The 21,649-nt window shown below is 37.3% G+C and overlaps 2 protein-coding genes across 4 annotated transcripts; one reads left to right on the forward strand and one right to left on the reverse strand.

Annotated features, from left to right (window-relative positions):
- Positions 1-1,787: 1,787 nt before the first annotated feature.
- On the reverse strand, positions 1,788-10,157 carry ube2g2 (ubiquitin-conjugating enzyme E2G 2 (UBC7 homolog, yeast)). Of its 3 annotated transcripts, none has more exons than XM_024286976.2 (6): positions 9,919-10,091; positions 8,075-8,110; positions 7,292-7,337; positions 4,503-4,621; positions 2,306-2,446; positions 1,788-2,237 (listed from the first exon to the last, which is right to left on the reverse strand). In XM_024286976.2, exons 1-6 carry the CDS (start codon positions 9,959-9,961, stop codon positions 2,125-2,127), a joined length of 498 nt encoding a protein of 165 aa, XP_024142744.1. In that variant the 5' UTR covers positions 9,962-10,091; the 3' UTR covers positions 1,788-2,124. The 3 variants fall into 3 exon arrangements, with proteins under 3 accessions (XP_024142744.1, XP_024142746.1, XP_024142745.1); XM_024286978.2 differs by lacking the exons at positions 1,788-2,237; positions 2,306-2,446; positions 4,503-4,621 and adding exons at positions 4,632-4,780; positions 4,901-5,017; positions 6,041-6,207 and having other exon boundaries at positions 9,919-10,154; XM_024286977.2 differs by lacking the exons at positions 1,788-2,237; positions 2,306-2,446; positions 4,503-4,621 and adding exons at positions 4,640-4,772; positions 4,901-5,017; positions 6,041-6,207 and having other exon boundaries at positions 9,919-10,157.
- Positions 10,158-11,855: 1,698 nt separating this feature from the next.
- Positions 11,856-20,086, forward strand: LOC112154772 (interleukin-10 receptor subunit beta). Its single transcript, XM_024285918.2, has 7 exons — positions 11,856-12,106; positions 12,252-12,375; positions 15,561-15,733; positions 17,327-17,481; positions 17,600-17,750; positions 19,299-19,444; positions 19,535-20,086. The coding sequence occupies exons 1-7, from the start codon at positions 12,037-12,039 to the stop codon at positions 19,670-19,672; spliced, it is 957 nt and encodes a 318-aa protein (XP_024141686.1). The 5' UTR covers positions 11,856-12,036; the 3' UTR covers positions 19,673-20,086.
- The last annotated feature ends 1,563 nt before the right edge of the window (positions 20,087-21,649 follow it).

The following is a 21,649-nucleotide window of genomic DNA, read 5'->3' on the forward strand; positions in this document are numbered from 1 at the left end:
AGACTCTCTGTTGTTATCTCAATTATTTTCTAATCAGCTTGAATAATCAAACAGATCGGAATCATTCAAGATTAAAACCTATAATAGTTCTGTCTTTGCCTTTTTTCCTATTTTCCCCAATAGTATAGATAAATAGTTATTCACTGAGTAAATGAACTGTTTTTAAATCCATCAAATTCATAAATGTGTATATTTGTATTTTGCTGCCTCTCCAAGTCCCGACATTCTTTGTAAATCTTATTTTCTGTCAGTTTTTATCATTTTAAATAAAGGTGAAAATGGAAAGACTTTAAAGATTACCTTAATTTTTAATCTTTTGAATTTGATCCCATCATTTCAAACTTCTAATCTTACATTTATTTATTTTAATTACAATTTTTTTTGTTTTGTTTGAAAAAAAAAACTTATTGGAAAAGACAGTGAATCACATTATACTTGGGATAACATATAAAAACTCCTTTTCTGTTGGGGATTATATGTTTAAGTGCATCATTTTTGTATCTAAGCCATAAATTAGGCAATTATTTGTGTAATAACTTTTTGTCTCTGAAATTGGTTGCTTCAGATCTGCTGCTCATCTTTAAGTCACACGAGGGAAAGATTCCAGTAAATTAACAGGATTCATCTTTAAATGTTTTTTTTCTAGATCGTTGCATAACAAACTCCCACTTACATGTCTGAAGATTCAAAATTTGACACTAAAGCCTAAAATCTTCCACAAAAAAGCAGTTTTAACATTTTATTCAAGGGTTAAAAAACTGCTTCACTCTCTTCCATGTTTTTTGAAAACAACCCCCCCCCCCCTCAAAAATGTCAAATATCTTATTAAATTTTGAATTTAAGATCAATTTGAAACTATTGGAACAACAAATTCTATTATTTTTATTATAGAAGATATCTGACATTTTTTTTTAGCTTAATCTGTTCATTAATGTTTACTTTTCTTGTTATCTATCACTTTTTTGGTTTTTGCTCTTTTTAAATTTTCCACTATTTTCCTCCACAGTGACCAACTCTTCTCGTGGAATGAGGTCGTTGCAGGGGACTTCCCAGGTCTGGCTGCTTCCTTTGATTCCATGGTGACGTTCTCTGTAATCATGAGTGGGTCAGTCCCCCAAAATATAATTAACTCACATCAGCATCAAGACAGGTTTCCACTTTGATTTCTATTTGAGCTTTATTTGTCATGTTATCCTCCCTTGTGTTATATGCTGGAGCATTCTGTATATTTTACAATTTTATTTTTAAATTTAAGCCTGTTAATCACTGTTTTACTGTAGTATGAAACATGATTTACTGTATTTGATTCTGTGAAAGTTGCTATTTTAAATTCCAACTCTGATCATCTTTTGATCCATTTTCAAAGCGTTCCCAGTGGTCTTTTAATTATAATGGTTTAGGCAACAAAACTGTATCGTATACTAGAACATAATTACTGCAGAGCAGCAGGAGTTTACCTCTAGAGTTTTGACGGGCGAGGAGTAAGCCTGTGCTCATTTCCCATCATCCCTTTGTTTACACTCTGTCCCACTAGCTTACAGCCCCTCACAACCACAAACTAACATTAGCAGCCCACGCTAAAATGGCGAAATATATTGCAGCTTTCCAGCCAAACAGTTTTGATCCAGATTCAAGCTCAGACGAGGAAACAAATTGTATGGAGCATATTATATAAAATTTATATTATATAATATTTATAAATTCGTATATATATGCTGGGTAGGGTGATGCACTTCCCGCTGTGCCGTGTCACATTTTGTAGAAAGAAAACCAGCAGAACAAGCAGCTCGCTCTTTCACTGCCTTTATTGAACTATTTGTGAAATCAGACAAATCCACAGAAACGTCGCAGCAGAGCTGACGGCCCGGCTGTGAAAACCCAACTGCGTATCGTGAGGATCCTGCATCACGAAGACAGTCTATAAAGTCCAAAGAAGTCCAACGCCGCGGTGACCACTAAAGCAAGAGTCTAGGGGGAGGAGTTAAGTGGAGGAGGTAAGAAGACATGCGATGTACGGCTGCTGTTGCGCCCTGACGAGCATCCTCCCATCAGTCTGTTCATGTCTGCGCCTCGGCGTGCTGGTGGTTTCCATGGTGACAGTCTCTCACCGACGGGACGTCGTCCTCACAAACCCAGAGACTTGCGGACGATCTTCTGAGCCAGTTTGTTGAACTGCTCTCTGTCCTCCCGCCACATTTTTGAGGCATCGACGTTGGCGCCGCTCTCATCGTTGGGCTCTGAGGACGACAGTTTGAGTCTGTAAATGGTGTCGAGTCCCTGCTGGTGTCAAACACAAGTTCCGTACCTGCTAGCATGCTGACCACGGAGAGCAGGATCTTCTCCACGCTCTGGACTGGACTCCACCTCTCTGCGCTGCTCTCATAACCCATGGGATCGTCCCCCGGGGCGTGGAGGATGGAGATGCACACCCGTCCGTCAGGATAGACTGCAGAGAGAGAGGAGAACGCTTTATTTCACCAGTTTTAGCTTCTCTTTACTCTGTTATCAACTTAAAAAGAAAAACAAAAAACTTCTCAATAAGATTAAAATGTTGTGTCTCCAAAACAAACTTTTAGTTCACATTCTACAGGGTTTCTACTCACTTCTAGAGTCTCTAAAACAAGAACAGGGAGAAGACTATTAAAGGGCTAATATCATGCTATTCCTTAGCCTTTCAGAGTAAACTATATCCATCTATATGATCATATATTACATTTAGCTTATTAAAAAGATTTTTTAATGAAATATGAGTGTTTTTTCATGAGCTCTTCTACCTGAAATAGTATAGAAGCTTTATTAATCCCGAAGGAAATTTAAAAGCAGTTGTGCTTGCAATCACCACAGAAATATGAAAATAAATAAAAGATTTAAAACAATTTACTTTTATTAGTTAAAAAAGTAAAAGGATTAATTAAAAATACAACAAATCCGTAAAAAAAACATAAATCAAAACCTATTACAATAAAAAACATGAAATATTCAAAAAGTAAGACTATTCGATCCCTGAGACTCCGCCTTTCATTCCTTGTGGGTGTCGCCCATTTCATGACGTCATCCTAGAGCCGGCCCCAGCAGCATGTCTGCGTTTCACTCAGGAAAATAAACAACATACGAACTTTTGCAAAGATGGATGTGCATTTTAAATGAGAGGGTTTTGCTGATGAGAGCTAGTGTTAGCCTGGGGGCAATACTATTACAGACGCTTCTTGGAAGGGGCTGTTCCTCACTTTGTGACATTGGGAGGGGCTGGTGCTCAGAGAGGAGGGTTTTAGTGGAATTCTAAGAGATCCGTGAATAGATCAAAATATTGCTTTGGGGTTGTTTTTTGTGAGGAATTTACAATTCAATAAACCTAAAAGCTCAAAAATTAGATTTTGCTTGATGTAGGCCCTTTAACATCTATGTCACTGCTCATAGGGGTGTGTATTGGCAAGAGTTTGGCGATACAATACATATCGCGATACACATGTCACAATACGATATGTTATAATATATCCCAAGACACAACCAGACAATATTTCACTTTTTTTTTGTTAGGACTTAGTAAAAAACATTATCTAAATATGTTCAATATTCAAAATAAAATTGTAAAATACATTTTTAATGACATTTCCTTAATCAGAACATTAAGCACTGGAACTGGAAAAGTGCTTTTAACCAAGTAAATGGTTTTTAGTTTTTTAATAAAGTATTTATTTCAAATGTAAAATAAATAGCTTTCAAACTTTTAATATTTATTTTCTAGAATGCCTACTTCTGGGTTTTAATTCTAAATATTTACGATCTGTTTTTTCCTTCACTTCAAGCTGATCCTAATGCCCCCCCCCGACGGCGGGGGTTTCAGGGCCGTGCTGCTCGGTGCAGCTGCGTTTCTGAGTGGATCCTCTGATGCAGGAACTCTCCTCTGAAACCTGAGCCGTCGTCATCAGCGCCTTCTTTTTCAACTTTTACAGTTGCAGCGTGGAGTTCGGCTCAGGGCCATGGCGGTGAGGATGAGCGGCGAGCGCACTGTCTTCTAATCAGCACTGAGCGCGCTCTGAGCGCTCCTGTCCTGACACCACGGCTCCGGCCCCACTAATCAGAGAGCGGTAAAAACACACCAACAGCAACAAGCTGTGGAGCGTGCCGAGACAAGTCCACAGATGGGCTCAGACACGGGAGGTGTGTGTTATTTGTGTGAGTGAGTGTAATTTTTGCTTTAGCACGACTTTTTTAAGTTATCAAACCGATTTTGTCATGACTTTTCAGAACGCTGACAGCTAACGTAGATGACCGGCAACTATTGAAGACGAGAGGTAGTGTTGTCCATAACTGTCCGCTTGGAGGGCTAAATGTAGGGACAGTAGAGGAAAAATACAGATCAGTCTTAGTGTGTGTGGGAAGGAGGTCCGCCGAGATCTAAATCTGGTTTCCTGATTCATCAAGAAGATGAAAAAAGAAACTTAAAACGGTTGTGCTGTGACAAAAGCAGGTGCAGAGGTGTGGATGCGTGTGCGACTCACTGTTGGGGTGAAACATGTCGCAGGTGAACCTCATCTTGGGAGGACTGAGGGGATAATCGGAGGGGAAGCTGAGGACGGCGGGGAACACTCCGCCTTCGAAACACGTGTCTTCAGGACCCCTGAAACGCACACAAAGTGGTGTGACCACACAACACCAAACACCAGCAGCAAACACACACTAGGCTGGAGGTTAACCGGTCACCTGGAGAAGCTTCAGGGTGGGTTCAAACTCCATGAAACACCTGAGAGCAAGGACTTGACCTGCTTCTACTATATTCCTCATAGCATTAAATGAATGAACAATAAGCGTTAACCTCATCAGACAATGCTTGGATTAAATAGCTACTCCAGTATTTTATAAGGTTCTTGTGGTCCTTTTGCAAAGAGCTTTTCTTCACCTCCACCAGCTGATCCTTTGATCAGACCATGTTGGCCTTTTCTGTCCTTCTTCATTTTTGACTCATAGCTCAACTGTTGCTTCATGACTCGGAGGATCCAAGTTGGAATTCGTGTGTCTTCAAAAAAAAAAAAAGACATCCTTCAGTCAGACTTTAGGAATCATTTAAAAGGATTCTTGTGCTCCAACCGGAGAGCATAAATCTCCAGTTTATCCACAGCTGAAGATCTGGATGATGTCTAACTGGCTCCATCGAGTATAGAGCTGCCACGATTAGTCGACCAATCGACTATTAAAATAGTTGACGACTAATTTAATAGTCGATTAGCCGTTACTTTATATTACATGGAGTCAGAGTGTAATAAAGTTGAACAAAGTTTTGAGCGTTCAGCATAGCAAAATGCACTTTTACTTACTTTAGTCAGTGAGACCAAAACTTTATCTTTAGTGAAAAATAGTTTCTTTGTTTCAGATGTCGATCTCATTAAAGAGATCAGGAATAAACATTCAATCAAACTCATTTTGACAGGTGACATTTGACCCTATATACCCTTTACATATAAAATTGATATTAAATTGTTACATCATCCTGAGGGGCGGGGCACCTGTCAAAACGAATTTGATGGAAAGTATATTCCTTTTCTCTTATTTGATTTAAACTTGTTTTAATCCCAAAACTAATGAATGACAGAAGCTGCAAGATTCATTAAAAGTTTCATAAACTATCATCTTAACTGTCTTTATTTTTAGTTAGTTTAAAGCTAATGATGGTTAAGATGTGTGTTTTACATCCACTTTCTGAATGACCCGATTAGTCGACTAGTCGGAAAAAATAATCGGCGATTAGTCGACTATTGAAATAATCGTTTGTGGCAGCCCTAATGGAGTTTTAGAAGAACTTTTGGAAGAGGAAGACAGTTTAAATCAGGTAACACCGAAATTAAGGTTCGGATAAACTCTCTAGAAGAGCAGACCTGCTGTTGAGCTTCATTTGCAGCCGTTTCTGTTCATCAAAGTGGAAGTAAAGCTGGCTGATGTTATCAGCCGTCCCCTAACAGACGCAGCTTCAGAAAGTTTCTGACAACGCGATAAGCTCAGCTCTGGAGGACCTTTGCATATCTGAACACATCTCAGGTCTCACCTGTCCTCCTTCCCTGATTCGATCTGATCTGCAGGTTATTTCTGACTCTGCTTCCCAGCTGACGCAGCACTCCGTCTCCTGGCCACACAACAATACTTCGAATACGTTTTTTTTTTTTTTTGCCCTGAAGGGGGACGGTGGATGTTCTAGTCCGATCACGTCTCCTCCTGTTTGGATGTGTAACGACAGGTAATGACAGAGCGCGGTGAGTGACATCAGCAGCTTCAATTGAAGGGCAGTGGAGAAGTCATTGTCCCGCCGGCGCTGATCGCCACTGATGACTTCACTCCTGTTTAAATCGCAGCTCTGAGCCGACATCAAACGCCGAAAATGTTCTGCTTTTAAATGGAAACAAACATGAAGCTCAGGAGCTCCTCCTCCCCCAGCAGCATCCAGAACACACACAAAAACACAAAACTCTGCTGTATCTACGGAGAGAAGCAAAAGTCTGTCGGATCATTCCCGTTCCCAAAAGACGAGTCCAAACTGAGCTCCTGTGAAAAGCATGTTCAGATTCAGCAAAGAAAAAAAAGTTTAATGTCTTAATTATCTCCTTTAGAACACGTTCAAAGATCCTTTATGACGACAGAGAGAAAACTCCCACAATTCCGCGGTTACCACTTTAGACAGATAAAACAAATCTTTATGTTTTCAGCAGGCGATTTTAATGGTTTATTAACTTTCTGTCAACCAAAAGGTGAAAATTTGACCAATTAGGAAACAGAAATTCTATTTATCTGAAAATGATTTTTCCTGATAAATTATCTTAAAAGACAAAAATACACATTTAGAGTGTGGTTTATGTGGAGCTAATGATTTTTTTATGTTGAGGCATGTGACTCAGCTAATGTGTGACCCGCAGGGCCCCAGTTAGTGAGCAGCACCACCTGCTGGAGACAGCAGGACAAAGCAGCAGATGGAGGCAGATCGGGTCAGTGTGACCCGCTACAGTTCTATTAAGATCTTTCAGATCAGATCAGATCAGATCAGATCAGTGGTGTTGACTAATATTCTAATGCAGTTTATACCCTATGTGAGATCTGGACTGTGTTAGAACTGTAATGAGTGGTTAGTTGAATGCTTTTTTGCCATATAAGATATATTTTTTGTTTTTGCTTCTGAAATAAATTATATTAAATTGAAATCAGGGGGAAAAAAGCTTTAAAAAGTCAGAAAGCTTTCTGTGTGTTTGAAGAAAAGTGAAGTTTTCATGGAGACTTGTTACCATGGAGATATTGAGTCGGTACTCACATGATGAGCGCCTCCCACTCAAAGAAGTTCTCCTCGTTGGCCGGACCTGCAGAACCAACAGAACTCAGTTCAACATTGATGAGTCTTTTCCTGTCCCGTCATACAATGATGATTCTTTTTTGAGTGATTCAGGCGACACCATAACTGGATAATTTAGTACCAAATAAAACTTCATAATAAATGTGTGCACTAAAATGTTGCTGTTTCAGTTTGAGAGCTAAAAAATTGACTTAAAAACTTGCATAGAGCCGCGTAAACGTAAGAGTTTTAAATCCGGGTTTACACAGACTTTTCATTGAAAGCGGTCACTTGAACGCCAGTTTTTGAACGTAGCTTTATTTTGCAGGAGATTTAATAAATTCCATAGAATTGTAGATTTGGTGAATTTGTGTTTGCTTTATTCATAAAATGTATATTATTACAAACTATGGCAATGTATTTGTGTAGAACTAATTCTCCTTAAAGATGTAAATTCATTTTTACTCTGTCTGAACCATCAAAGCCTCTCAATAATTTCACCTATTGCATAAAAATGAGCAGATCTGTAATTTAATCGATATAAAACTAAAATAAAGTGCACTTTTACAGCAACAAAGATTGAATAATGCAATATTTTGGGTAACATTTTTATATTTTTCTTATAGTTGTGTTTTTCTGCATCTTATAGTTGTGTTTTTTCTTCTGACACTTTACTCCTCAAAAAGCGAATTCATTTACAGTAAAATTGATTTAAAAAGGTAAAATGTGTTGAACGCAGATCTGGGTGGTGTTTTTGCAGCTCACCTGCGACAATGCCTTCAGGCGGGTTCAACGTCAGCTCTGAAACACACATCAGAAAATGCTGCGTCATCTCCAAAGACCCTTTCAAGTTCAACGTATTTACAAAAAGCTTTGTCAGCATAAATATGGGATTTACCTTTAAAAACCCATTGTTCCTTAAAAATAAAACTATGGAAAATATCACAAACCAAGTTGAGCACAGAAAACAAACACTGATATCAGTATGGGCTCTTATGGGTTAAAAAAAAAAGGTCAGGAGACTAGAAAACAGAAAAGTAAAAGGAGGATGTGCAGCAGGTTAAACAAAGGCACCAGAGAAAATTTAAATTTAGGATCAGGACAACGCCCCAACTGGCTGAAACTCATTTTTTCCTTGTAGCCTTCAGCATATTCATCCACCGCCGCTCCCTTCAATTGCACCCTTATCCAATCACTCATTTCCAAGTCCAAACTTTCAATTAATACCTGATATCAGCAGGTTGTCAGAGGAATCTAATTTGAAAATAAGGTTTATTCGCATTTTACTGCTAATAATCTAAGTATTAAATGATTGATTAGTCTATAGTTGGATAGAATGACCCAGGAGTGGTTCCTGTTGATTTTATTGCTCTTTATCTCCCATATTACAGCATTATTGAACCATCTTAGTCAAAAATACTAAGAGGAATTTATTTATATAGCATCTTTTCACAGTTAAAATCACAAAGTGCTTCACAATGTACAAGTCAAATGCAATAAAAATCATTTAATAAAACAAAATAGGTAAGATAAAATAAAATTCAAATGCAAATACGATGTGGTAGGTAGTTGCAAAATTAACTGAAAGGTTATCTGTGTAAAAATATAGTTAGAAACGTTTCAAGAGAATTGGCAAAAATAAATTTTGACTATAATCTTGCATACTTTTATTTTTCAGGGGATGTGGTAAATGTAAAAATTAGCAGTGCAGTTTTGTAATGGGTTTCTGAAGGAACTTTGTTAGTTCTGCAGGTGATATGAATGAGTCAAAGTTTCTCTTCAAACCTATTTTTTAATGAAAAATGAACTTAAGTGACTGAAACAGTTAATTTTATATTTAAATATTAGCCAGGATATGATTTTAAGAAAAAAAATGTTCCTCAGCCTTATGTTTTGGGTCACTGACCCAAATTTCATAAGAATAAATGGCTGTCAAAACTTCTACTTACTTGTATTAAATAATATTTTATTAGAGGAATGCAAGAAATTTGAGTTTATGGCTTAAGACATTTATTTTGAAAAACTAATCGATTATAATTTTAAAAAGATAAGTAAAATGAATTGAAACAAGTTAAATCTTTTATAATAACATCTGAATCGATCAATGATGTGTAGCTGTGGTCTGTAGCTTTTTTATGCTAGCATGCTAACAAGCTAAAAACATCACGCTAAGCGTCGCAGTAAAGTCGCAACATTCCCGCTGCACTAACAGGTTGAAAATGTTTTCTTCACGGGTTAATCCTTCGATCCAAGTAAATAAGCAAAGGAAATCCAGTGGATTCGTGTCGCTAATGTTGGGTAGTTAAAATAGGTTAAAGTTATATAATCGTAGAAGCTTCTGGATGGCGCACGAGCCTAAAAAAATGCTATAATACCATAAAACATTCTTTTGGGTGTTAACATAAGTTTAAAAATTAGGCCGAATTTCTCTTGTAGTTTAGTTGTTGGTATTTAGCTAAGAATGAATGACGTGATTCGTGCGCCTCACTCCAAAGACCAATACACATTTTTAAAAACAGGTTTTTTACTCATTGAGTTTCGTCACTGCACCGGTGATTACTGAAACTGCGCGGTTATTCCCGGACCACCGGTTTTAAAAAGTCACTCACGTTTATATTCGGCCATGAGCCTCTTCAGTGCGGTGCCGGCCATCGTTTTTACCGGAGAGAAACAAAAACAAAAACAAGACAACAAAAACTGTTCGGCGTGGCACTTCCACCACTTAGACGGACCCCCCGGATGGTCCTGCTGAGCATGCGCAAACGTGTGAGTTATTGCAGGTGCCGGTGGGGGTGTTTGCGAGGTAGCGCCCTCTGCTGGCCTGACGTGAACATCACAACAAATTATAGTGTATGGAAATATAAAAGGGTAAAATTAAAATAGAAAAAAAAAAAGCAGAAACAATGGCAAGCTACTTCCTATAGCAAAAATTGGGTTAAATATAAAATAAAATAAGTACAAATAAATATGCAAAGAGAGAAAAAACTTTAAATTTTTATGATAATAAAGTCTAAAATTGCAAGAAAGTATGCTACATTTTACGAGACCAAAGTCATTAATTTACTATCTAAAAAGTAATTTAACAAGAAAAAATGTCATGTTGCTTTTCAGAAATAAAGTTATAAATTTATAAAAAAATAAACTTCTACATTTAAAAAGTGTGATGTCCATCTAAACGTTACGTTGGACCACAATGGAAGTAAAATAAACAAATATTTGGGAAAAAACTTAGACAAAATTGTAAGAAAAAACATTCAAAATTTTACGATGTGTTATCTTTCTTTACAATTTACAAGAATAAATGTGTACATTTATACTACAAAAGTCATAATTTTACAAGAAAACATGCTTTTTTGAAAGCAAAATGTTTCAGCTATGAAATATTTCAACAAAAACAATCAAACATGATCTGTTTAACTTATGGTACACATAATTCAGAGAACTGAGATGGTCATTACACTGATCAATAATGTAACTGAATCTGTTTACTTTTTTTGTAAATGTGCAGCTTTATTTTCATACAGTGACAACTGTAATTTCAATAAAACGTGACCTTATCCTTGTAAGAAGAGAACTTTCAAAATAATAAATGTATGATTTTGTTATCATAAAATGTAGACTTTTCCCTATAATATTACAACTCATTATCTTAAATTTTTTAAGTTTAAACATTTTTAGAATTTCATGACAATTTTATTATATTTTTTTTAATTACATGTTTTTTTCTAAGTTTACGACTCATTCTCTTGAAATTTTAACTTTTTTCTCATAATTTCATGACTTTTTTATCAGAATTCCAAAAAATTGTAATTTAATAATACAAAATTAAAAAAATATCAATAAAAATAATAAATAAATAATAATAACATTTATAATAAAATAATAATACAAGTATCTTTTTTTTCTTCACAATTTTACTGAATTTTTATCATAACTTTAAAACGTTATTCTTGTAAAGTTTTTTTGCAACATTTTTTTATAATTCAACAACTTTGTTCTTGCAAAATTCTGCCTTTTAAATCGTTTGACTTGATTCTCTTGATTAAGCTTTTTAACTCTGGTAAAATTTAGACTTTTTTCTCATGGTTTTATGACCCACTTTTTAAAAAATAATTTTGGTAACATTTTCACTTATTTAAAATAATTTTACGGCTCATTCTTTTGAAATTTTGACTTTTTTCTCATAATTTTTTTCCCTCATAATTTTATGATTTACTCTCGCAAATGTTTGACTTTTTCCCACAACTTTATGACACATTCTCTTAAAATTATGACTCTTATTTTGCAATTTGTTCTTTTTTCTCATAATTTTATGACTTATTTTTTTTAATTGTTGAACTTTTTTGAATAATTGTATGACTTTTCTCATAAAATATTGTAATTTTATTCTCATAAAACTTCCACTATATTCTCACAGTTTAATTAATTTTTTCTCATTTAAAATATATATTTTTTTCTTTTCTTTCATGATCTGTCGTAGAGCATTGAAAATCTAAGATACAAGCTAATCTTGTTTGTAAATTTATTTATGTGTATATTTTTTTAATTTTTGATTTCATTTTGGCTCAAACGAGGCTCCATACACGAAACTCGACCTTTGCGCACAGGGAAGTTTCGTTTTTCTTGTACTTCCCCGCCTCTTGTTGATTAACGCTACCAGGAAATTCAGATGCTGGGCTTTCTTCCGAGCAGGGACACGTTAGCTTTTGTGTCCAGACTGAAAGAACATGTTACTGACGGACAACATGTGGAGCTGCGTGTGCGCGCTCATCCTGGCCTTCGCTGCCCACTGCACAGGTAACGCGTCTCAGAAGACCATCAAGGTGTTTTTATTGTTATCAGAATGAGGAACTGTCCCCGCTTACAGGAATCCCTGCCTCGAGATCAGTTGAAATTAAACGACTTTAGTGAACATCTAAATCTGCGTTTCTGACCCCTCCAGTGGTGTCCGGAGTCCTCAGCAGCCCCGCAAATGTCCAGCTGACGTCCACCAACATGAACCTGGTTCTGAGGTGGGACCCACCTGCAGGAGCCCCCGGGGACCTCCTCTATACAACTGAGTTAAAGTAAGAAAAGAGGCTTTTGGGGGGGAAAGGGGGAAAAAAAAGCTTCAAACTGGAACTTTTCTGATGCGTAAAATGACCCCTTTTCCAGGAAGCGGACCTGACCAAAAATACAGTTTGAATCATGAGCTAAGTAAACCCACACAGCAGTGAAACCTGAGGCTGCCTTAAAGCAGGCTGGCTGCATCAGCATGAAAGACTCAAAGAAGAGAAGTCTGACCACAAACTCATTAGAGAAGATGTATTTACAGATTCATTTATTTTTTTCTTCTTTAAAACACTCATTTTTAAAAGTTTATTAATCAAAAATGAAAGTTGGTTTTTATTGTCATTTTTTTTCTCCAAAAAAGCAATTTTTCAATTATCAATTAAGATATTTTAATGTATTTCCAACATGCAAAATACAAAAATGACAATTAAAGACAAATACTTACTAATGGAGCGTAAATAGCAAATAATAATAATAGCTTAAATAACCAAATAATAATAGTTATTATTTCTAACAAAAGCAGTTTCAGTTTAGGCCTGTTGGAAAAAGAGTGGGAGGAAGCTGAGCTTATTTAAGACCTCCCCTTTATGCTTTTAATGCACTCCTTATAATAACATTTACATCAACACCCTAGGCGAAAGTAATAACAATAAAATAATATTTTGGTATGCTTCAGATCAACCCCATACTTCACACTATAATGTGACCAAAGAGTTTCGAAATTCTCCATGTTTTGAGTTGATTTTGTGTTATTAACAAAACAAATGTGCATTTTTGCTTAAATTCACTTTTCAAGAAAACCTAGTGTAAACAAATAAGGAAGTTAAAAAAAAGATGATTAATGATATGGTTTGAAAACAACAATAAAGGTCAGAATCCTGTTTATGCAGCAGCTGCTTCTGGTTCCATCCTAGACTTTCGATGCGGAAGCAGCCATTTTTCTGAGAGTATTAATATCAGAGATTTATACTCACTGGTCACTTTATTAGGCACATCTGTCCTACTGCTCGTTAAGGTAAATTTCTGATCAGCCAATCACATGCATGCAGACATGGTCAAGATGATCTGCTGCAGTTCAAACTGATTATCGGAATGGAGAATAAAGGGGTTTAAAGTGATTTTCGAATGTGACATGGTTGTTGGTGGTCTGAGTATTTTAGAAACTGGTGATCTACTTGGATTTTTGTCACCTGCAACCGTCTCTAGGGTTTACAGAGGATGGGCAGAAAAAGAAAACATGGCAGAAATCAAACATGAAATGAAATAAAAATGAAACACAGGACAGATCCTCTCAATGTCATCTGTTGGATTCCTCATAGCCAAAATAAAGCCTGAAGCGGGGCTGGCGCTGTTGTTTACTCTGTACATGTCACCATCGTCATGGAAACTAACAGCTGCAGACGGGCCTAAATGAGGGCAAGCTCGCTCTGGTGTCAAACTGGTTTATTTGTTGTTTTCAGCTGAATTGAAATTGTTTTTAATCAGACCCAAAGAGGGTCCGGTGACGCCTCAGGGGCCCGTTTCAAGAAGCAGGTTCAACAAATTTAGAGTTCGAACCTGAACTTAGAGTCACTGGACTCAAAATTCTCAAACTCAGGGTTTTTGGTTCCAGAACAGCTGAAAATGTTTGATTCAATCAACTTGAAGTTGTCAGAACCAGAATCAGGTGTGAGCGTCGCGACCATAAAAAGCCCTGATCAATGGAGCAAAGACAGCATGATTCACCATGGCAACGGGAGCAAACAGCTGAGTTACGTACTTCCGGCGAGGGAAATTGATAAGTTCCTTCAAGCATATGCGACTATAGGAGAACATTTACTGCAAGAAAAGCAACACAGCTGCAGCGGTAGAACAGAGAGAAAATATCTGCAGTTATTTGAATCATTTCTAATAATGAATAAATAATGTCAGGAAGGTTATTTTGTCTCATGTTGAGTAAGGAGTGGTTTTTGATCTGTTACCAATCTAATAAGTAATCTCCGTGATCGTAACCCCCCACCTACACACACAGATATCACTGCACGCTAAAAAGAAACTGTAGCTGCCTGGCATATGTTAAAAAAGTATTTATTTAATTTTAATTCTCAAGACTTAAAAAATATTCGCCGAATTTTTTTAAACGTAAAAATAACTTTCCATAGCCGGGAATCAAACTCGCTATCTATGCAGTGGGAGGCAGCGTTGCTATCAATTGAGCTAATGTCTGACGCAAATCCTGGACGGTGGATAAGTCCACATCCTTCTCCGGTGTTTGACAGTCCTTAATTCCTATTGTTACGGGTTTAAAATAAGGAAAAGAAAACTGTATTTTTTAATAGCGAGTCCCTGGAAAAACTCACTATTTATAATATCGCTGAAATAAAAATGAATCGGGAAACTGCAGTCAGTCGACTCGTGTCCTCCAAATCCTCTACCGACGTAAATAACATTTCCTCTGGATTAATCAGCCTCCTCTCTACATGATCCTCTATGAATGAACGTCTCATTTTGGTTTCTGAGTGGTGGAAACGTGACGTCTCTAATGTGAATGTTCTCTAAATGTTAATGAGGAACTCATATTTGAACATCTTTCACTTTAAAAAGGGGCGGAGACCGCAGAGAACTCTAAGTTTCCTGAAGAAAACCTGCTACCGACCAGGTTTCGTTCACAGACTCAGTTACCATAGTGATTGATTCTGAGTTCAGCTTAACCCGCTTCTTGGAACGGGCTTGGTTTCGCCCACTTTTCCGGGTTTGAGGTATCCCTCTTTCTGGAACCGAAAACTCAGAGTTTTGCCGAATTTGGAGTTCACGAACTCAGAGTTCCAACAAAACCTGCTTCTTGAAACGGGCCCCTGGTGTTAAAGGGTTAAATGCATAAAAGTAAAAATAGATTGAAAATCTGATAAATAAATAAGTAAACTGGTCAAAATTACAAACCTAGATATAAATAGTCACAAGAAATAATTAACTATGAATAAAAAAAAATATAAATAGTATAAATAGATACAATTTCACCTAAAAACCAGATTGAAAAGGTGAGTCTTGGACCTTCCCTTATAAACACCAGAGAACCTCAAGGTCTGCAAAGGCTCATACTGTAAAATAAAGGATAAATATGAAAGTCCAATCCCATAAAACTCAGATATTTGTGCAAATTTCCCAGTATTAGGACACACTCTGAGCTGGTTTCACTCATGCACTCTCTTTGGAACCACAGGAGCACGGTTTCACAGTTCAATCCAGGCTGCGTGAACACCTCCGCTCTGGAATGTGACCTGACCTCCTTAGTCATCAGCATCTATGGAAGGTACACCGGCAGGGTGAAGGCCCGGCGGGGTGCGCAGAGCTCAGAGTGGGTCCTCAGTGAGGAGTTCGTGCTGGACAAACAGAGTGAGTGGAGGCTTTTTCCTTCTTTTACCTTCCTTTAATGAGCATCATGATCAGGCAGAGTTTGAGGATGACCGACTCCAGTGAGCTTAAAGGGTAACCAAACAGGGAAGTTGGAGGTTGACTCCACCCACAGCCGAAATTATAAATTACAGTCAGAGGGGTGTGGCTTGGGAGCTGGACTGTTATCATTACTGGAGCTGCAGATCATGATGTCAGACTTCTAAAACTTACATGGTTTGACCAATCACAAAATTCAACTGTAATACATCAGTTCAACCTGCAGGGGGCAACACACAGATCTTTTTTGACAATATTTTCAAGAATCAAATATTTTTATTTTAATTTATCAAAAATGTGGCAATGAATAACAGACATCACTTTTAAAGCCCCATTTATATAAGCCAAAAAAAAGTTGATTTAGGGTTTGGTTAGCTTTTAATTAGAGCAAGATAGAAAGCAGTTACCCATTTCCTTTGTTTTCGTTAAAAACAATCAATGGCATTTTATTAGTTTCCAAATTTCTAAACGTTTCTGCTTTTTTTAAATCAAGTTTTTCATTTTCAGGGTTAAAAAGATTAGGAAAATGTGCTTCTGAGCTACACGATAATATTGTTAAATGCAGGGAAGTCAGAAAGAGAAAACATGGAAGGTCTGTGATGGAATGTCGTCCTTCAGCAGCATCATGTTTTTATGAAAATATGGAAACCACATGTAGTCATACAACCCAATGATTGGTATTCATTGACTGTATTTGAGAACTGGACTGAGTGACCCCTTCCCAAACAGGAAGCACCCGCTAGTTCCAAGGAGCCAAAATCCCATAGACTTCTATAGAGAAATTAACAGCTAATTAAAAACAGTTTTTCTATTTATCAGATCTGAAACTTTTTTAAAACATGTTGTGTCTAATCCCCTTTATTTTTTCATATTTTTATTCACATTTTTTTGTGATCTGGGTGTAGGGTGGGCGGATAGCTGGTTTGTACCACTGACTGAATATGAGAACTGGACCGAGTGAATGTGACGTCACCCAAACAAACTGACTCACTTCCGGCTCCAAATAAATGAAGTCGCCACCTTTTTGTGATACGGACGCCGCCATGTTGGAACCGAATGTCATCAGTCAGCAGAGATTGGTTCTAATCAACATTTCTATGGCAACCACTCTCACCAATCAGGAGTTAGCTTGCTGGAAGTCCACGCCCATTCCACCAAAAGTGAGCCAAAATGAAATCTGTCAATCAGACGTTATGAACGTTGGACGTGGGAGGCCAGCAGGCTCCACCTACATTTATCGTGGCGTCTGATTGGTCCGTTTATAACTTGAAACAGAAAAAAATATAACTTATTTTGCGTTTCACAGTGTATGTGGAAGTTGAAGGCAATATTTAAGTGTTTTTATGTGAACGTCTTTAACGAATACAAATCTCTTTATAAATAAAGTTTGACTTGAAGATTATTGTTCCATAACATAACATCCAAATTAACAAATTTGTTTATTTAAGTACAGAAGATACTAAAATCTGTTTACTAAAAAAGAGTTTCTGTCACTCTTAAAATAAATAACTTATTTTTGTCTCTTTTGTTTTCCAGCCTCCATCGGTCCTCCCAACGTCTCTCTGCATTCAAACAGAGCCAACCTGGAGGTCAGCATCAAAGATCCGGTGTTTGTGAAGTCGACCCTGAGAGAGATCTTCACCTCTGCCACCTACAACATCACCTACTGGAAGAAGGAGCAGAAGAAAGAGGTGCCATTTGTTGTCCAGATGTTTTAGTTTGTGTTGTTTTTATTCATACATGTGAGAGAAGCTAAAAACTGACCACGAAGAACCTGACATGCTCCCGTTTTGACCTTCTTTTCCTCAGCTCAAACACATCAACGGCTTACAGCAGAACCGGGTGGTTCTACACTCCCTGGATCCCTGGACTGAGTACTGTGTCCAGGTCCAGGTCATTGCCAGCGCGGCCCAGAAACCAAGCATGCCCAGCAGAGTCGTCTGCGCCAGCACCACCGGCGGTAATCATCTCCTCATCGAAATGTGAAAAAAGAAAAAGGATTTTAGGGAAAACCTTTCTGAAATAAATATATTGGAGGAAAATATTTCCAAAGCAAAACAAATACACGTTTTTCTCTCCACTGAAAATACTTTCTTGATGTATAAAATACGTAGCGTACAAATATGTACAGCATACTTGTTTTTGGAAGTCTTACAGACTCTAGTCGATCATCTTTTATGCTAAAATCTTTAAGATCAAGCCAAAATCTAAAAATCTGTGTATCGCCTTGTTCACACCGACGCGGAAGTGCTGCGAAAAGGCGCAGAACAGAGGCCGCTTCCATTCTTAACCTATGTTTTCGTTCAAATTGCGCGATCCTCCACGGCCAGCTCACCCCATGTAGTGACCTTTTTGTCTGGTCTTTTTTGTGTGCGAACTGCGAGTGATCAGCATCAATTCTAGCTGGATGTTACACCAAGACACACGAAAAATCAGTTTAATCTCCAAAATATAACCAATTTTTCACAATAAAATACAGCAACTGACTAATTTGATCATATTTTTGTATCTAAACTGACTGTAGAGATTAAAATAAACACACAAAGTTTTGGGTGTCTAAAAATGCAATCAACTAGAGAGAGGCATAGAGCAGTTGGCGATAAGTCAAGATAGATGATGTCATATTAATTCTAGAAACGCTTAAGAGCCACAGCTGAGCAGAACCGCTTGTCGACCGTCGAAGAAAACTGCATGCACACTACGCTTCGCAGTGCTTCCGCGTCCGGTGTGAAGCAGGGGTAATTTTTTAGGGCATAGTTTCTGCAGAGCGGCAGGAGTTCCTTAAAAATGCACCTCTGAGATGTGGGCAGGACTTTTCCCGTGGAGAAGCCCCTCCACCCTTCCCTTCCCCCACAAATTTTCTTCACAAATATGCATTTTTTGTCATATGAAATGAAAAAATCTGCATTTTTAAGTGTAATATTTTTATATATCATCAGAATACAATTTTCATCAACACACCGAATGTAATTCGCACATTAAATTTGTGTAGCTCGGCCTGAGCTTGACGCTACGGCCGCATGTGGGAGGAGCTACCAGACATGGAGCGGTGTCTGTGGATATCTCACTTAGAATGTATGGAAAACACGGATGATGTTGAGAGATTAGGTTTATTTAATGTGAAAAGTTCCACGTCTCCATGTCTGGGTTTATCGGATCATTTTGAGATTCCGGGGGCTAGTCCACTCTCAGACCAGGGGGCCGTGTCTGTATGACAGCCGCTTCCTCTGTGTTTCTGTGTCTCTGTGGCTGAGTTTGAAGGCTCACTGTCCTGCATTAACCCAAGAGAGAAACATAAAAGCAAAAATAAATTAGGGGACCCTTTTTAAAAAATATTTTCTCAATGAAAATAAGAAAAGAATCACAAAGTTGCGGCTGTACCATTGACTTAACATTAAAATTGTCCGGTTTGGTGTGAACACAGCATAACCAAGTCGTTGAGCCCATCCAGGAGGTGTGGTCCTCAGCTCCTCCTGCTCACTAATGTGTTGTTCTCCCTCTGTTTCAGAGAAAGAACCCCCCTGGGTGGGTGCGGTGGTCGCGTTTTTCGTCTTGGCGGGAGTCGTGGCTCTGGTTGTGTTAGTGGTGTATTACTGGAGAAGCTTCTCCCACTTTCTTTGCCCAAAATATGCGATCCCGGATCACTTTAAAAAGGTGGGACTTCCTGTTTTCTGTCCAAAATGAAGAATTGGATTCACAGATCACATAAAAGGTTCACAGAAAAACGTCTCTTCTCTCCTTTAGTCTCTTCTGGCTCCTCCTAAGTCCTCCATGTACCTGGCGATGCAGACCTCTCAGCCCGTGGAGGAGTTCAGTGACCAGATCAGTGTTGTGATGTGCAGCAGGTCTGAGGACGGCAGTCTGCAGCAAACAGCCGGCTGAGGAGAAGAGACGACAGCCGTTTGTCTCAGTTGTTCTTGAGACACTTTATTTCCTCTAGAGGGTGCTACTGAGCAGCATGGACGATGATTGCTTCAGCAGATGATTTTTTTCTCTCACAGAAAAATGTCCTGCTTCAGTCTTTTCCAGATATATTTTTTTTTATCATTTTCATATGAAGAAACAATTGTGCAAAAATCTGAGTCCAAATATGTTTTCATACAAACCCAGAAGCATGGAAAGAAGCAGTTGTTCTGACATGCAAACGGAAGAACATGAGTCCAATATTCTTCAATATTGATGAGACACTTTTTTGGTTGAAGCAGAATTTTAAGCTAAATTGCTACAGCTCTTATGTTAAGAACGTTTTATTAGTTTTGGAATACTTTTTGGGTATTAAATGTTTATTTAAAGTGACTTGTGAAGAAATTGTAGTTCCTCTTTTTTAAATAAAGCATAAAAATAAACTTTCAAGGTACTAATATGTTTTCCCACCATCCTATTCAAGAGCTTTGGGTGCTAATTGTTGAAACTTTAATCTTATTGACCAAATCTAATGTTTGCTTTTTATTTCAAACATGTTTAAAATTAGAATAGATAGATTATTATAATAATAATAAAAATAACAACAAATTAATGCAAAACATGATTGAAAAGGAGAAGCTTAGCTTGTTAAAACCTTTCCCTTTAAATAAGCAATACATTTACTCTAAAGATAAGATTATAATATATTTAAAATATATTATACTTTATATATACATCCATAATTATATATATATATATATATATATATATACATAGTTGCATATATATGTAAATATGCAATATTATTTAATTATATAATGCTTCGACTATATATATGATACATAATTAAAATAAAATTATCATTGTAATTTAAAAATCATAATCAATATGGAATACTAACAATAACATTTATATAAATGATAGCCTTTGTCAAACACACTGCAGGAGGGATTTTGGCCCACTCCTCCACACAGATCTTCTCTACATCAGTCAGGTTTCTGGACTGCGGCTGCCTCCAAAGATTGTCTATTGGGTTTAGGTCTACAGAGCCACTTCTTGGTTATTCTGGCTGCAAATTTGGGTGGTTGTTGTGTTGGTCGACCCAGTCACGACCAATCTTCAATTCTCTACCGCTTTTAGCCTCATCGCTACATGGAAGCATTGACTGTATATCTCATTTACAATGTTTGGAAGAAATCCTGTTTAGAAATAAGGTTTATTTATTTTGAAGATCTCTACAAAAGCATCGGTAAACAGGGTTCATAGATCACTCAGTCTTTTTTATGGCGATTTTCAAGTTCTACTGCAGAAGCTGAGCCTGAATGATGGCTGCTTTCAGTGGTACTTCCATGTCTCTGTAACTCAGTTTGATGACTTGCTGTTCAACATTAGTTCGAGAAGGAGAAAATAAAAACAAGAATTATAAAGTCTCCATGCAAATGAGAAAAATATTGTTAGTGGAAGCAGTCAGTAAAGGAAAACCCTTATTAGTGAGAAAATAACAAATATGTTAACCTATTTATGCTTTAAAAAGAGCACATATAAGTAGCTTCTGTGTCTAACTATGCAGAAAAAAGCAGTGACTTGTACTCTGAAAAGTATGGTATTTCTTTGACAGACTTGGAATGTGTTAAAAACATACTTGAAAATGGTTTTGGTTAGAAACAATGAGCAGTAGTTAATGTGAACAAAGTGAATCAGCACGAAGGTCGGTGAAAGAACTCTCTGCAAAGGAATTAGACGATGTCACCAATGTTTTAGGCTCCTAATTTCTTGTTGAGAAGCCAGTGGACTTTCGTTTCTACAAAAAACAGGTGTTGACACATCTACAACAACAGTTTTTTTTAGCACTTTTATTATTTCACTCCTTGCAGGTAAAAAAGTGCAGGATTTAAATCAACGTTTCTGTTTTGATTTTACGTAACGCATTTACTTCACTGAAGCAGGGAGAGGGGA

Source organism: Oryzias melastigma, linkage group LG21 (assembly GCF_002922805.2).
Source record: "Oryzias melastigma strain HK-1 linkage group LG21, ASM292280v2, whole genome shotgun sequence".
NCBI classification, from domain to species: domain Eukaryota; kingdom Metazoa; phylum Chordata; class Actinopteri; order Beloniformes; family Adrianichthyidae; genus Oryzias; species Oryzias melastigma.

Excerpts from the sequence above, each read along its gene's own strand:
- ube2g2 (XM_024286976.2), bottom strand. The coding sequence starts at position 9,961 with ATGGCCGGCACCGCACTGAAGAGGCTCATGGCCGAATATAAAC. Across the intron at positions 7,338-8,074 it reads GCCTGAAGGCATTGTCGCAG|GTCCGGCCAACGAGGAGAAC; the intron begins GTGAGCTGCAAA and ends TTGGTTCTGCAG. Across the intron at positions 2,238-2,305 it reads CGTGGTCAGCATGCTAGCAG|AGCCCAACGATGAGAGCGGC; the intron begins GTACGGAACTTG and ends TGTCGTCCTCAG.
- LOC112154772 (XM_024285918.2), top strand. The coding sequence starts at position 12,037 with ATGTTACTGACGGACAACATGTGGAGCTGCGTGTGCGCGCTCATCCTG. Across the intron at positions 12,107-12,251 it reads CTTCGCTGCCCACTGCACAG|TGGTGTCCGGAGTCCTCAGC; the intron begins GTAACGCGTCTC and ends TGACCCCTCCAG. Across the intron at positions 19,445-19,534 it reads TCCCGGATCACTTTAAAAAG|TCTCTTCTGGCTCCTCCTAA; the intron begins GTGGGACTTCCT and ends TCTCTCCTTTAG.